At 40.6% G+C, this 16,535-nt stretch overlaps 2 protein-coding genes across 5 annotated transcripts in view; both read right to left on the reverse strand.

Annotated features, from left to right (window-relative positions):
* The window catches only part of IGF2BP2 (insulin like growth factor 2 mRNA binding protein 2), a 155,490-nt gene extending 139,336 nt beyond the window's left edge, over positions 1-16,154 (reverse strand). For 2 of the 4 annotated variants that reach the window (XM_040481011.1, XM_040481012.1), the window contains exons 1-2: positions 15,909-16,154; positions 14,277-14,337 (exon numbers count right to left, since the gene is read on the reverse strand). In XM_040481011.1, the coding sequence (XP_040336945.1) occupies positions 14,277-14,337; positions 15,909-16,086 (239 nt within the window). In that variant the 5' untranslated portion in view covers positions 16,087-16,154. Of the gene's footprint in view, positions 1-14,276; positions 14,338-14,876; positions 15,189-15,908 lie in introns of those variants that run through there. The other 2 variants (XM_040481010.1, XM_040481014.1) reach the window with 2 other exon arrangements.
* Positions 16,155-16,223: 69 nt separating this feature from the next.
* LOC121034232 (basic proline-rich protein-like) overlaps positions 16,224-16,535 on the reverse strand; it is an 8,012-nt gene continuing 7,700 nt past the window's right edge. The window contains exon 5 of the mRNA XM_040481139.1: positions 16,224-16,434. Coding sequence (XP_040337073.1) covers positions 16,224-16,434 — 211 coding nt within the window. The remainder of the gene's footprint in view (positions 16,435-16,535) is intronic.

Genomic DNA, 16,535 nt, shown 5'->3' on the forward strand with positions numbered 1-16,535 from the left:
ATTTCTCCCTGCCCTCAATTTGAAAATAAAAAAAGAAATAAAAGCAAATTATTAATGATACATTATGGCTTTAATTTTTAAAACTTGGAAGATATTTAATGAGCAGCTCATTCCACTTTTCAAGGCATTCAAGCTGCAGCAGTGGAATTAAAAAATAAGACAAGAGCAAGATCTCATGGAACTTCAAAATGGTAAGGTTCAAAAGACCAGTGCAAAAAACAGAGTTGGCTATTTTAATGGAACCGATGACCATTCAATCCTTTACAAATGAAGGAAGCCAAATGAAATCCTGAATTCCCAGACACCTACATGTCACTCTATTGTGCCTTACCATAGATGAACTGAGAACTCACATTCTGCAAGACATATACTTACCTCACCATTATAGTGACTGCTAATGAGCTATTTCATTCGTGTAAGTTTTAGAATAAAAAGACACATTTTTAAAATGCTAATCCAACTGTCCTGGCAGCTTTTTTGTTTTGTGGTGGTTTTGTCTGTTTTTTGGCTTTTTTTGGTAAGGTCCCTTAGGTAACTGGTAGTTTTCATTTACTTTGGCCTTAATGAGTATTTACTGCACCCCGGACCTAGAAGCAGCATCTATATGGCTTTCAATTTTGTCAACTTAAATACAAGAAAGTGCAAGAGTAACCAAAACATTTTTCAAAATATTTAAAAGTCCTACTTTTCACCACTGAATTTTCCTGCCAAGTACACTCTATGCTTTAAAACTACCTGCCTTATCCTAGATGTTCACTTGCAGGCAGAACTCAAGTTCTCACTTAAAAAAATGTTTGCCAGACATATGAGAATCATATTTTCTTAGAAAGTGGTTTAAAACATTACCTATAGTTGGCCCAGTGTTTAACTGGAGAGTGTATAATTGAAACTTATGTGGAAATATGTTCCTCCAATTATAGGAAAACGGGGACTAATTTTTTCTCATGAACAGGCATTATGAAATAGCATATACATTAAACTAAGATTGTCACATATTCAGCATACATACATCCTAAATTTACAAAAGGATTTCAGGGGTGCCTGAGTGGTTCAGTTGGTTGAGCGCCTGACTTCGGCTCAGGTCGTGATCTCACAGTTCGTGGGTTCGAGCCCTGTGACCTACTGACAGCTCGGAGCCTGAAGCCTGCTTGGGATTCTGTGTCTCCCTCTCTCTCTGCCCCTCCCCTGCTAGTGCTGTCTCTTTCTCTCAAAAATGAACATTAAAAAAAAAAAAAAAAGGATTTCAGATGATTCAATATAACACAATAAATTATTACATAAAGTTAAAAGTATAAGGTACTTTATTTTTTTTATTTAAAAAAATTGTTTTAACGTTTATTTATTTTTGAGAGAGAGAGAGACAGATCATGAACGGGGGAGGGTCAGAGAGAGAGGGAGACACAGAATCTGAAACAGGCTCCAGGCTCTGAGCAGTCAGCACAGAGCCCAACGCGGGGCTCAAACTCACAGACCGCGAGATCATGACCTGAGCCGAAGTCAGACCCTTAACCAACTGAGCCACCCAGGCGCCCCAAAAGTATAAGGTACTTTATAATGGAAAAAAATTATTCCAGAAAACTAACTAGACTAAGGATGGTTGCTGCAAATGAGAGCTCCCAAAGAGCTATCATCATCATTAGATAAGACATACAAGTTTAACCAGTTTATGAAGAGAAGAACTTTTCCCTCTCACTCCCAGACAAGCTTTAAGGGTAGGAGATACTAAACATAATGGAGAGAGTCTTCAACAGTATTGTACAGAAGTTGCAGATTTTCATGGGTAGAGACTGCAAACCAGCAAGCCATGGGCCAGATTCAACCCACAAGTTATCATCTTTTTGCCCCTCACAGTATCTACAAAAATGTTTCAATTGTTGCCAAATTTAACATAAGAACTCTGACTTCCAGCTTCTTTTGAAAAACCAGGTTTGAGAACACTGGCCTTACATTTCCACATGGTAGTAGCTGGCTGAAGCCGACTGAAGAGATAGCCATCCTGTACTTCATAGAAACCCCTCCCCTCACCACCCCTTATATCACCTGCCAGTATTTGAGCGTGGATCCCAGTAAATATATGGTGGTTTCTTGTAACAGTCTTACAACAAAACTTGGATATATGATGTGACATCAGCAATCTTCGAAGACCAGTTTTCAGGAAGCTAGAACAATGGAGTACAGGGCAAAGAGCAGAGCTCTGAGGGGAAAGCCTCCATGTGCATGTCTGTCTGTCTGTCTCTCTCTCACACTCACTCTCTCTCTCTCTCTCAGCATGAAAACCATCTAGGAGGCTCTTTAAATAACACAGAAAGCAAAGTCCAAGGACTTTAAGGACTGCCCACAAGAGTCCTTGACCACAGGTTAAGAAATCACTGAGAGAATAATATATATTGTTTGAAGTAACATCCTGTTTTTGAACAAGACTCATGCATGCAGAACTGATACTGGGTAAGGATGTATTAGAGTATAATGGTTTATGTCCTTTCTGACTTGTTAGGAGTCCATTCGAACCAGTCGAAAATATTTTGAAGATCACTGCTTCATACCTAGAACCACACCATATACCTTGCTTGATACCATATCAAGTAGGGATGCTCTCTTGAAGAAGAGGCAGGTGGGCCAACCTGCTTGGACCTCCTGAAGCAAAAACTTGTTGTTAATGAGTGAGTGGGTCCCATGTTACTAGACCCATCACTCAACAAAGTCAGTTGACGCTAATGGCTCTGTTGAGAACCAGAGTGCAATCATTGGCCAAGGAGTTCCCTAGAAAGTTCCTGACGGGCAAACATTCTGTGCTATTGATTGTAGAAAAATCCAAAGATTTAGTAGTCTGGCATGCAGTTGGCAAAACAAACATTTGTTACTAAAGCAAAAGTGACAGGCCATTCCACAGAAAGTAGATTCAGAAGTAGCAAAGGCAGGGTCTAAACTTTCCTCAAGAAAGAGCTTTGGATCTTCGGGAATGCCTGAACAAGGAACGGATTCAAGGCCCAAAACTATATACTATATGACAGATAACTTTCAAACTATTTCTCAAAGTGGCAAATCCCTTTTCTGAACCCAATTCTAGACTGAACTCCAATATATAAAACAGCAATGAATGTAGCTGTGTTCTGATTGAAAGGTAGTTAAGAAGCCAGGGTCTCCCAGGTACATTGTCCACTCCTTCCTTCTCATAAATTTGACATCTCCTCAGAATCCTAAGGCTTTGTGGAACATACTGTTACAAGTACTGCCATAAGGAATAAAAGCACTTTGGCTTGGAAATTTTTAAGGCTGTAGTGTTAACATCTTCACCATAATCATTACATTTGAACTCAAGCCACAAATTTTCAATATCAAAATTGTTGTTTTGAAATCATTATTGAAACAGACATGCACAGCAAACCATTAATACAAAAATCAATGAGCCAAAGAGCTAACTCTTCCTTGGCAAATCTCCTAAGATGTAAAAAGAATTATATTAGAACCAACCACCTGTTCCCAGTCTTTTAGAACCCTTAAAACAAAACGCTGGTTTCACTTACCTACTTCATAAAATTAAATCCCTACCTTCTTTATTTAAAATAATTGAGTAACCAGCACTTTTGTCATCTCAAACTTTTTGTGAATAAAAAAACGAATGTAAGTTTTTAAAAATATTAAGGGGCAAACAAATAAAAAGAATATTCACCAACTAGTATTTCGGTTGAGGAGTATCTACTCCTTCAGAGGGAGACTAAATCCTACGTTTCTGAGCTTAAACCTTGGTTTCTAAAGATCCTTGATTTTATCATCTTTAGCAGCAGCACAACTCAGAGTTTTCAAAAGCTTATTTTAAAAATTCAGTGTCCTTGGGGCGCCTGGGTGGCTCAGTTGGTTGAGCGGCCGACTTCAGCTCAGGTCATGATCTCGCGGTCCGTGAGTTCGAGCCCCACGTCGGGCTTTGTGCTGACAGCTCAGAGCCTGGAAACTGTTTCGGATTCTGTGTCTCCCTCTCTCTGACCCTCCCCCATTCATGCTCTGTCTCTCTCTGTCTCAAAAATAAATAAATGTTTAAAAAAAAAAATTCAGTGTCCTTTATTCAAAGACATTACTATTAGTATGAAGAGAAAGGAGGAAAGAATACAGTTAGATCTAGGAGAAGAGCCAGATTATTTATGCATCCACAAATTTTTTTTCTATCCTTCAACAGTATTCAAAAAATAAAAAACAACAAAGAAGGTTTCCCTCTATTTTTTTTTAATGTTTATTTATTTGAGAGAGAGAGAGAGAGAGAGAGATACACAGTGTGAGCGGGTAAGGGGCAGAGAGAGAGGGAGACACAGAATCCAAAGCAGGCTCCAGGCTCTGAGCTGTTAGTGCAGAGCTCGATGTGGGGTTCAAACCCATGAACCATGAGATCACAATCTGAGCCGAAGTTGGACGCCCAACCAATTGAGCCACGCAGGCACCCCAAGATGTTTTCCCTTTACAAAGAATAAATACAATTGCACTTTAGTGGGGCGGGAAAGTAGCCCAAACTTTCAACACTGGGAAATTCCTTCCCAAACTTTCAACTCCTCACAAAAAGCCAACATTTGACCCCCACTACCACTGAGGAATGTGTGTGTGTGGGGTGTGTGTGTGTGTGTGTGTGTGTGTGTGTGTGTGTGTCTGTCTGTCTGTCTGTCTGCCTGCCTCCTGCACTTTCCGGGTAAGTGTATGCCACAGAACCCATACATTCCAACACATTGAGCAAGCGCACACATGCCTTCCTGGCTTCCCCAAACCCAGCCACCTAGGGGGCACTCAGCTGGAGGCAGGCCTACAAACCAAGCACCTTCCAGCCCTGCCCAGCCATCCTCACAGAAATGCAAAGAGGAAGGAGAATGAGAGAGAGAGAGGAAGTGGCCAGTACAGGGCCTCATAGAAAGAAATGCAAAACCTTTTGTGGGGCAAGCCAGCCACATACTCCTAGAGTTTTTAAATGTCAAAGAAAAGAACAAATTGCGTGAGATTTCCAGTCCTGCTGTCACCGCTGGAATCATTTACTGTCTTGTACACACTATCAGTGAGTACCAGTTTTTCCCCATGCTCTGGAATTAGAGAATGAACAAGCTACATGACACTGTTCACTCAGTCACCTGTGTTCCCATGGCTGCCTATCTCCTGTCCTCCTTCCTCCTTTCTTTCTTTCTAACTGAAGAGGTTAAAGTGCATTTTTTTCAGTGTTAAACTGTCTAATCTTCTATCTCCTACTCTCTCAAAGATGCACATTTTACTCCAAAATCTTATCCACACAATGACAAGGAAAACATTCATTTCTCAAATATGCATTGTTAAAATCACAAAGATCAGGAGGGACTCAAGTAAAAGGTCTCCATATAACACAGTTAGTTACAGCCTGTCCTCACATGAGCTTTTTCAAAGTATCTTCTATTTTGTGAATTGGCTTGAGGTTAACCTGTCCACAGAATCCCCGTTCAATTACATTTTTTTTTCCTTTGGTGTGCTTTTTGAAGGCAAAGAGTAAAGAGAAGAGGTAACAAGTTAATAGAAAGGTCTTCTCTGATAACATTTTAAGCTCTATTAGAGGTTCTCAACTGAGAAAAATCATTATTTTTATTTTTAATTATAATTAAGTTCATAAAATTATGTTATCAAAAAATAACATCTATATCTAGATGCACAACTCTTGCATATCTATTTCATTGATAGTATGATTGTAACTTCCACCTTGTTTACCTAAAACAAAGTCACCAATGAACTGTATAGTAGGTTTCAGTATTGTATCAAAAAGAACATATAGATCTTCCTACTCCTTGTGCTTTCACTGTTTCCAGGTGTCAAAAAGGCTTAAAATTTTCTAATGTTAATAGGATGAATCATCTTATGAAAAGCAATTTGTGAGAATCCCCCATTTTCCTTCTCTAAGCCATTTTTATGTACAGATAAAAATGAAAGCATGCCAAACTTTGTGCAACATTCTAGGTCCTAGACAAGGCTGTATTTTTCAGGATTTAAAAAAATATACTTGAGCCAAAGGCATGAATACAGACCTCTCCCCACAATGCATACACATTATGGCTTGTCTTTTTTTACACTTCATTTTCAACCACAATGATTTTTTAAAACATCTATCTTTTATAATTACTAATGCCTCTACAGTAAGACTACTTCAGAAAGTGCCCTCCAATTATGACTAACACTTTCAGTTGTTTCTCAATTTATATTAAATTAAATATATAGTGGACTTCAGCCTCTTATCTTCCTCAGCATATCTGTTGTATACATGTAGATTTTTTATTCTGCATTGGGAAAAATATACAAAGTTACCCTGTGACCTATGCAAACATTATCACAGCTCCTGCTGGAGGAGTAGTGCTGTTACTATGTTCCAATTAGGAGGCAGGAAAGGTAATAGGGCCACTGCTTCTTTGAAGCAAGCAGGTTTTGTCAGGTGAAAGGAGGGGCTGCTTTTGAGTCAGAAGCTTCACAGCCCTATCTGTAAAAGGGATAAGGTACAGATCTTCCCCGGCTGTGGTGAGGATAAAATAAGATACACATAAGGCCTGGTGTATCACCTAAGACACGAGCTGCTTTTTATTTTATTTTTTTTCTCAATATATGAAATTTATTGTCAGATTGGTTTCCATACAACACCTAGTGCTCATCCCAAAAGGTGCCCTCCTCAATACACATCACCCACCCTTCGAGCTGCTTTTTAACTACTAATTACCTTCCTTCGCCCATTTTCCAAGTCAGAACTGCACAGAACATGCAACACCCTACCCCAGACTATACTAACTTAAAGAAATGGGGGGTGGGGGGGGTTGAAAATAATCTTTTCACCTATTGTTTTCTTGATCATGCCTTCCTCCCTTCACCACCATATAAATATGATAGCACACAACAGTTAAAGGAAACAAGAGGATAAATACAGGAAAAGTTTACAATTAAGGGGAAATGGACTGTACCTAACATGCTTATTTAGTATATGTTTTTGAGTGATTATGTCATTAATGAGGAACTCTGAAAACCTCATGGATGCTGTCCTACTAATACTCATTCCATCCCCACGGAGAAGCCAAAGGCCAGATTCTGTACAGAAACTGAAGCAGAGAAACACCAAATCTAGGGAAAGATCTGACAGTTACCAGGAAAACAAACCAGAACACAGTCCTGACCTCCAGCAATGGGTTGGTTAAAACCTGGGAAGAACCCACCCAAGCAATTCCCTGAGCTAGACTTTCCTTTTCCACCTGGCTTCTAGTCTTAACCAGGGCTACAGCTCACTGCCTAATGCGTGCGGCTCAAGATGTCGAGAGATACATCTTCCCTGGCAGTGTTCTATTTCTTAACACAAGGAATGCAACCACTGAAAAAAGCAATATAACAACAACAACAACAATAAAATCCAACCCCATTTCTGTCTATGGGCAAGCATGGTGATAAAAGGAGGTAATGCTGCTGTTAATGTTTAAATTGACTGTTTCTAATTATTTTTTTCCTAAAAAAAAAAAAATAAAGTACAGATCATTCAGCATGATGTAAGAGTAAGATTGTTGCAAAGGGTCATTCACAAACAAATCTATTTTCAGTTATTTCCATTACTCTTGAATGGCACCTTTTGAACCATACAACACTTAGATTGACTTTTTTAATTTAAACAAGTGAAGAAAAAAAAGTCTCAGCACTGTGGACTGAGGATCAGAAGACCTGGGTTCTAGCCCTAGCTTTACTATTTAATGGGTATGTGTCCTCAGGCAAATTATTAAATTTCTCTGAAACTAAGTTTCCTCATCTGAAAAAGGGGATGATATTAATTGTCCCATCTTCTTTCCATAATTATTTGGAATAAATGAAATAATGTGAAGAGGCTGGGACATCATCAGTATTATATGAATATAAGATGCAGGCACATAAAAAATATGTGTATCTCTCTGAGATAACAATAGCATTATTCACATATCAATGCATGGAATCATGAAACCACCTTTCTGAGCACATTTGAAACAAAAATTAAAAACCCAAGCTTCCCCCTAAGGCACACATTAATTATATGATAATGAGAAAAACTGAAAATACCATTCTCACTGCAATGGTCCCATACATATTTTCCTGGTCATTAGGTAACAACATTTCTTATGATATAGGTAAATATCAGAAAGTCTAAAATATGCATCAGAACTCTTTTCATTTATTGGACTTATTAAAACACATCTTTAATGAAATGTTCTTGAGAGCAAACAATTCTAACTAATGTTCACATCTTCAGAATAAAGTATAGAACAGATAAATAGTAAGGAAATCCAGGAATAAATGAACAAAATGTATCTCAAAAATGCAAGCTTATTATGCAGTGAGAAATAGAGGCTTGGGAAGGAGACATGTATCTATTAAATGATGGGTTAGCTGGGTTAGCTTTTAGATTTGACTGCCTGCTATGAGTGCAAAAGCATCCATTTTCTCTGGTCTACTTAATCTTTACCTCCATATGCCACCAAACTTTACACCAAATTAAAGAAATAATTACTATATTCTCCCTCATCTTTAGAAGCCAAAGCACAACAGATTCTGAATTTTTCTATAAAAGAAAATAATTTTCTTCACTATTTTATGGAAAGACCAAAGTACATGATCAAAACAGGAAAAGAAAAACCTTAAAAATAATGCTTTGAGCACTCTGCAATTTTGCTGCCCAAAATAGAACCCATAGAGTCCATGCCACCAAATGAAAATTATAACTTTGTAAGCATGAAGTTAAATTATAAAGTAAAAGATTTTTAAAAATATTTTAATGATGATAACTGGGAGGAAGCACTGTTATCTTTACTAGTAGGTGTTTGTTGTTTATTTGCTATTATGTTTTTCTTCAGTGATTGTGTTTTGAATGACTACCCAAAGTAACCGGACTTGAATTTCAGTGTAAAAAGGATAAACTTTGACTAATAAACTATTTGGGCACGTTTTGTTCAACAGAACTATCCCATCCTTCAAATTAAGAAGTCAGTCATAACTTTTGAGACATGATGCTTTTGACTAAAAGTTTTAGGAAACTGGTTTAAAAAACTGGCTCAGCCAAGTCACACTGCTCTGTTCTTCCACGCAGAAAAGAACAATGAAGACACGTTGGTGGCATTTAAGTGGAATTTTTAAAAATGTATTTTGAAACTTATAGTTCAGCTTTTTTAAGTCTCCAAAGAAACCAGTCTAATACTATGCTTCTAATGAAACTGATTCCGTCAGAGTACTTGTTGTGTAAAATAATCTACTGTCTTCCACAGTATAGAATTCCTAAGTGAAAATGCATATTCAAATCTTTAATTTTCTATCATTTATAAAAATGGCTTATAGATCATCAGAGCCTTCACAGAGTCACTGAGCTAACTAACTCTACTAGTGAGAAGGGATATCCAAGCAAAAGAAAGAAGAATAGATTGTGCATTGGATGGTCCTCCCAGCAGCAAGCTCACTGAAGAAGCCACACAGGTACCTGAGCCCTGGCTTCCACAAGGTTAAGCACCTATAAGAGTCATGCATCACTCAAAGCAAATACTGATTCCCTTTGTCACAAAGTTCAAACACCTAGCAATTTTCATTTGCCCTGTCAAGACTGAAATCCAGAGCAATCGTTGCTCAGTTAAAGATTTCCTTTTCTTGCCTCCTGATACCATCTGTCTGAAACTACTGTCCCCCACAAAGCACACACGCACACAGACACCCATGTGCACACACCCACTGAATCACAGAGATGACACACTTAGCTCAAATAATATCCTCTCACAACTGACCAATTGCTCATCTACTTTTGAGAATTCCATTAGAAGACTTGGAAGAGTGATTCAGCGATAGACAGCAAATATTTAGAAAGCTGAGAAGTATCAAATATGTGTAAATAGTTCCTGTAGAAATCTGAGTTTCATAGTTTTGACTTTTAATAAATGTGCCCAAGTTCCTATCCTTTTATGCACATTTCAACATCATTTACATACCCCCCCCACTTGAAAAACTGGATCAACCTCCATAAAATAAAAACATTTACTCAAAATAGTGAAATGTTGATTTTGATATGCAATTAGTTCCAAACTGCCTAATGTCCTTTATAAAAACTCTTCTTAAAGAAAATACATTATATCATTACATATAAAAGGTGCTACACAAATATTACTAATCTTCTCTCATCTTTATGTAATCTCAGGTTAAAATAATAAAAAATAAACCTTTGAGACGATCCCTTACTAGTCATCTTATACCCAGCCATAATTACAAGGAAATATTATTTTAAAAAACACAATTTGACAAATGCATCACATATCACCAAATCACCTTTTAGAATTAATGTTTATGTAGCCATTTAAAACTTTCATAAATTGCTACAATACAAATTTAAAATGGAGATGAATTTGACAAATTGGAAAATCAAGCAGTACATAAAAACTATTTTGATTTGTAGATTTCAGTGGCTTTTAATATTTAACTAAATAAGGTAAAAACATCAAATGACCAGTTTTTTTAATATTTGTAAGCTTGAATTTTAAACCTACACTACCACCTGAATTATCAACTGTTTTTTTTTTATTGCTTCTATTTTAATTCTAATACTTATCTCTTAAAGGTTACAAAAACGTGTAATTGTTTATGGCACAGCCTAGAACCATATGAAAAAATTATTAGCCTTTTTTAAAATGGGAAATGTAATGTCCAACTCAAAGCCAAATTAAAGTTATCTTACAGTTTGACATGTATTTTATATTAATATACATTATATCCACACATGCAATCTATTTAATTAAATTCAGGCATCAATTTTTAATTCAACAAATTCTTTAAATAGAAGCCTACCATATAATTTTAACCTAAAAAAATCTTTTCAAAATTAAAAATTGATGTAGCAAAAGCCTTTGTTGCAGGAAGGGCTTGAGGTTGGATGGTTTTTTTTTTTTTGTTTTTGTTTTTGTTTTTTTTCTTTTTGGTATTTAATTCAACTATACACAATGTAGTACATACAAGCAAAATACAATTGAGATACTGTTTTCTTTAACATTCCTATAGGAGACTGAATTCATTTGCATTGGAGACAACACAATTACTGATTTTTAACTCATGAAAGACAAATTCATAGCTTTTTCCTACACTATCTCATAGTATTCACACCATCTCAGTGAAAGCATGTCTATACCACTTGGTTACTTCCTAGCAGTGGGCAGAAATCACATTTTTGAAAGTTTTGTTTCTCACAGAATCATTCAACTTCAGTTACAAAGCACATTCAGGTTAGCGTATGTTCTCGCTCCAAACAATATATGTGATGTGGGTGCATGTGTGTGTGTGTGTATGTATGCGTGTGCAAGTGTGTAGGTACATATACAGATATGTACATATACATTTTTTTCCAACTAAAAACTCAACAAGAAAAATGAAATTTCTGTCAAGGCATTTTCCACAACTTTTAACAGATTTTTAAAGCAATTTCCAGTTTCTTCCTCTTTAAGCAATCTTTGATTCATATACACTACCAAGAAATATGAATAGAGAAAAAAGATCCAAAGATTTTTATTCAGCAGAGCCTGAAACCAACTTAGAAAGTAAAAAATAGGTGGTGTGTCTATGATTTACATTACAATAATTTGCATCTAATAAGAATGAAACACATGTGCCAAAAAGAAAAAAAAAAACCAAGAGTTTTCTACTTCTGATGACCCTGAGAATATAACGGTTATATAGTCTGTCTACTATAATAGCATATATAAAATGATGCTAGAATGACATTTAACAAAAGACCCAATTGGTAAGCAAATGGCATGCCAATAATTTCATAACTTAAGATAAAAACATCTCCTCCCAAATTATCATTAGCTTTAAAAAGTCTATTTGGAATGTAAATATTAAAACTCATTCCTGAGAGCAGAAAGAAATCAGAATATAAAGAAAATGAGCACTCAGTTGTTGAATGATTTTTAAGTAAGCAAGCAAGGAGGATGAATTGTTTTCTTCACATTTTCACTTCAACTAACACAAAAACCACATATAGAACTGACTTAACGCTGACAAATTTGCTTCTAACTTGTTAAATTTCATGGAAATGCAACAAAGGAACACCAAAATAGTCACCATATAACATAAAAGCTTTGGTTTCAAATGTCACAGTACCCTGCTTTTTGAAAGCCAGCACCGTGGTAGTGCCCTGTACATGAGAACATACAGCTGCTTCATCCCAGGGGTCTGAGCTCAGTACACAACACCAGTCATTAGACATCTCTCCCTTAGCCTGCAGAACAAGTAACTAATTCCTGCATTTTAAACCAATAAAGTAAAGGGGGGAAAAAAAAAGAGTAAAGCCATCCAATCAGAAATGATGCAACCCTCTAAAACAGCAGCTTATGCATACATTTGGTATGTCAGACGTCTTCAGTGTAGTGAATCATACACAGCGCATTTTAATCTACCTCCTAGGTATTTTATATTGCCCACATGTTCAAAGAAATCTTGTACTAATAAGGCTGTTTAAGTCCTAGTTTGTTCTTTATTTAATTAATACTAAAAATTGGGGACATGCTTTTAATTCTGAACTCTTACATAAACACAACAAAATTAGTTAAATGACACTCTGGCTAACAGCAAATAACTCCTGCATTTTGAAAGAAAAAGTTTAGAAGAAGTATACTTGTGAGAAGTCTTAGGAGATGTTAGTAACTTTAAATTAGTATTTTACTTACATTGCAACATGAGATAATGCACTTCATAACATGAAATGAGACACCAACTCACCAAAGTTAGAATTCTAGTGATTTTTTTCATTAATTATAACCCAAAAAAGGACTCAGAACAGCTATACAGCCAATAGAATTAGGCATTTATAGAATAATAGCCCTTCAAATGTTTTAGGTGGTTCTTTCAAACCTTGTTCAATATTTTCATCAAATTTTCAAGTGTTGTAAAAGATGAGTGATTTAAATTTCTTAATAAATACTTAATACATCAGAAAGCTTCAACTTGGATTTCTCAGGTAAAAAAAAAAAGTACACACACATATATATATAGAAGTATACAAATTTAGAATACTTAACTGAAAAACCAATCAGCTACACATTACATCTGTTCCTAGAGAGAAAAACTAGCTTTATATTTCATCTGAAACTGCAAATCATAACTTTTGCCTTTTTTTAAAGGCATAAGCTTTCTGATACGCCACAATCATTTGCAAAGAAGATATTCTGTTGCTTAGTTAAAATAAAAGTATCTGAAAATGAGCCCACAGTTTTTTAAAACCTCCTCAACAAAACATCTAAGTATTTATAAAATTATTATGGTTTGTTTTAGAATCTATTCAATCCTGGCAAAAATCAAGTAAGTGGTTGCACTGTTGAGTATCAGAAAATGTAAAGGTGGCAAATCAAAGACTTAAGAGTTTTCAGTCCAGCTACTTAATGACTAATGGTGAAGAAATGTATGTGAACGGGATATAAACTAAGTTACAACACATGGGAGAAAAAAAAAAATCTAGAATGAGTAATAAAGGGGCCCAATTTAAAGTCCACAATAAGCTTTAAACAAAGATGTTCTCCCTCATTCTCTCCTCACAGAGATATTTCTCTTGCAGGCAAATCACTGTGGAGAAATCCAACTTCCACAAAATTCTTTACTCCTTCATTAACAACAGTGCCCTTAAATGTAGCTACAGAACTCATAGAGATACTTGTTTAGCTTCAAACATATCTTAAAAGCAACAACAACAACAACAAAACGCTCAGAAGCAATATTCAGTAGTCTCAGGGACTAAAAAAGTCTGGCTTTTTAACTGCCACCCATTCCAAACAACCCACTTCTTTACAATGCTATGCAAAATACTGACCTCTTACTGAATTATTTTATTATTCAACATTAAGCTATCTAAAAAAGAAAACTAATTAATCGCGAAGTTTAGTTAAGCAATTTAGTTGACAAAGTAAATATTTACTCTTAACATCTCACAGGAAGTCTTGACAAGCATTTGTAGCCACTGTGCTGGGGGTAGGGGTGGGAGTGAGGGGTGGGAGGCAAGTTTTGATAAACAAGTTTAACGGTCCCAGCGAATTTCACACAGCTAGAGTTCGCCACCCCCCACCCCCCAATAAGGCACCAGATATTTTCCAAGTACAGTAAACACCTTATATAATGAAAGTAAAAAATCTAACTTTCTAAACTACGTTATCTCCACCAACAAAACAAACAAAAGCAGTTTTTTAACTATAAAAGCACATTTTTAAAAAACTGAGTGTACTGTGGTATTTATACGTTAAGCCCTATCACAAAATAACCAAGCAAAATATATTTACCTGAGCTTTTTAGAGACTGAGTAATCAACTTCCATGATTTTCCCATGCAATTCCACTTTACCTTTAAAACAGAAATTAAAGCACTCAGAACCTTCCTTAGATCAAACCGGCGGGGGTCTAGGAGGGGCACGCACAGAACTCCACGCTCGGGCTCCGCCTTCGGGCGCCCTCAAGGGGTCTCCTACCGGGCTCGAGCTGGGCAAACTTGGTTGCCAGTGGGAAGCAAGGTGGGCGCCCCGTGTCTCGGGACGAGGTGGGAAGGGCGCGAGCCCGGATCCGACCCCAGGTATAGCTGTGGGTGGCATTACCGGAAAAACAAATTTAATAAAGAGCGGCGCCAATTTGAAAGGATGAGCTCATTTGAAACTCAAGCTGCAGGGCTGGCGCGGCCCCGCTCCTCTCCCGGCCCCCACCTCTCCATTCCGCTAACCCGGGCCCCGAGGGCTCCGCTGCGCTCCCCTCCCTGACTTCTCCACCCGGTGGCCCGGAGAAGACGCACCGAAGCCCCCCACCCCGGGGCCGCAGCTGCGAGAGCCCAGTCCCGGCCGGCTCCAGGGTGTCACCTTGGCCTCGCCGCCGCCCCGCCCCCACCCCGCGCACCCGTGGGGAAGGGTCTTCCGCCGGGCCGGGGCTCGGGGGGCACAGGCTCCCGGCCTTGGGGCGAGCGCGGCTCCGAGCGGTGCGTGTGCGAGAGGGAGAGTTGGTGAGTGCGCGCGCGCGCGAGTGTGTGTGTGTGTCGCTCTCCGTCTCCCGTCTGGGCTCCAGCGCTCTCGCGGGCCCCCCGGTCGCCTCTTTCCCGGTTCTCAGCCCGGGCCCCCACCGAGTTGAGACAGGGCACCTCGTAAAAAGGTGCTTCTGGCCGAGCGGGAGGCGGGGGGACAGGCGGCGGAAAGCCCCCAGCCCCGAGTTCTTCTCAATAAAATCGGACAAAAAATTCAGAGAAAAATAGGAGCGCTTGAGAGACGAGCGAGAGGGGACTAAGGTTCGGGAGAGGACCGAGAGAGATGTGCCGTCGTGCAGGGAATGGGGTTGGGGGAGTCCCGAAGCCTCGGAGGGGATCATCAGGGTGGCGCCGAGGGGGTGCCGAAAGTGGGGGACCGCGAGGCGAGGTGGGGAGGGGGCTCCAAAGGAGAGTGCGGCTCAGGGGACGCCAGAGGGCGAGAGGTCCCGGGCACGAGGCAAGGATAGGGGTAAGGTCCGGTCAAGAGAGAAAGAGATGCAGGATTGGAAGGGGGTCCCTGACAAAGGGGGTGACGCGAAGGTCAGGGAAGAGAGGGAACGGGGGTTCTCTGAGGATGGGGGTGGGGAAACTCTGAAGAGCAGCCCGGGAGCACAGGGAAGGAGGGGTGCCCCCAGAGAGCGAGCGAGCCCCAGGCACCCTCGGAGCGGCACGGGGGTCGCCCCAGGGCTGCGGCTGGGAGGGCAAGGGGGGAATCCGGAGCGGTGGGGGGAGGGGAGCGGGCCGTCCCGGGAGCGGGCCGGCGGCGAGAGTTGAGGGTCTGGTGCGTGGAAGTGAGTGTGCGGGCGCGGGAGCCCCCGCCGGGCGCCGCCCGCCGGGCTCGGCCTCCCTCCGGGCGCCGTCCCGGCCTGAGCTGGGCGAGGCGGGGGGAGGGGGCAGCGGCGACTGCTCACCCGAGAGGGTCTCGATGGCGCGGATGGCCCAGTTCTGGTCGGGGTAGTCCACGAAGGCGTAGCCGGACTTGAGCAGGACCTGTCCCGCCAGGGGCAGCTTCCTGTCCCCGAAGAGCTGCCGGAGGTCGTCGGCGGTGACGGCGGGGCTCAGGTTCCCGATGTAAAGCTTGTTCATCATCCGTCTCTTCCCCGAGAGCCCGCGGCTCCCCCGGCCCGGTACCCGGCGCTCCTCGCCTCCTCCGCTGCCCTCGTCTCTCCTCCTCCTCCTCCGCCCCCCCTCCCCGCCCTCCGCCCGCCCGCCACCCACCCCCACCCTCAGCCTGGCTCCCCCCACCGCGGCCGGCCCGGCCCGCCCGGGGGCAGAGGCGGAGGCGGGGACTCGGCGCGGCTGCCTCCTCGGGGCAGAGTCCCGGGCCGGGCGGCGGCGCGCGGACAAAGCGCTCTCTCTGCCTCCCTCTCTCTCCCTCTCAAGGCGGTGGCGGGAGGAGGAGCAGCGGCGGGCGGCGGCAGCGCACCCCGCGTGTGTCTGTGTGAGAGTTTGTACGGGCGTGTGCGCAGCCGAGAGTGAGCGAGCGAGCGCCCCCTCCCCGCCCCGCGCAGCCGAGCCCCTCGCCCCCCGCGCGGCTA

The sequence above is a fragment of the Herpailurus yagouaroundi genome, unplaced genomic scaffold (genome assembly GCF_014898765.1).
Source record: "Herpailurus yagouaroundi ecotype Mexico unplaced genomic scaffold, PumYag 159, whole genome shotgun sequence".
NCBI classification, from domain to species: Eukaryota; Metazoa; Chordata; class Mammalia; order Carnivora; family Felidae; genus Herpailurus; species Herpailurus yagouaroundi.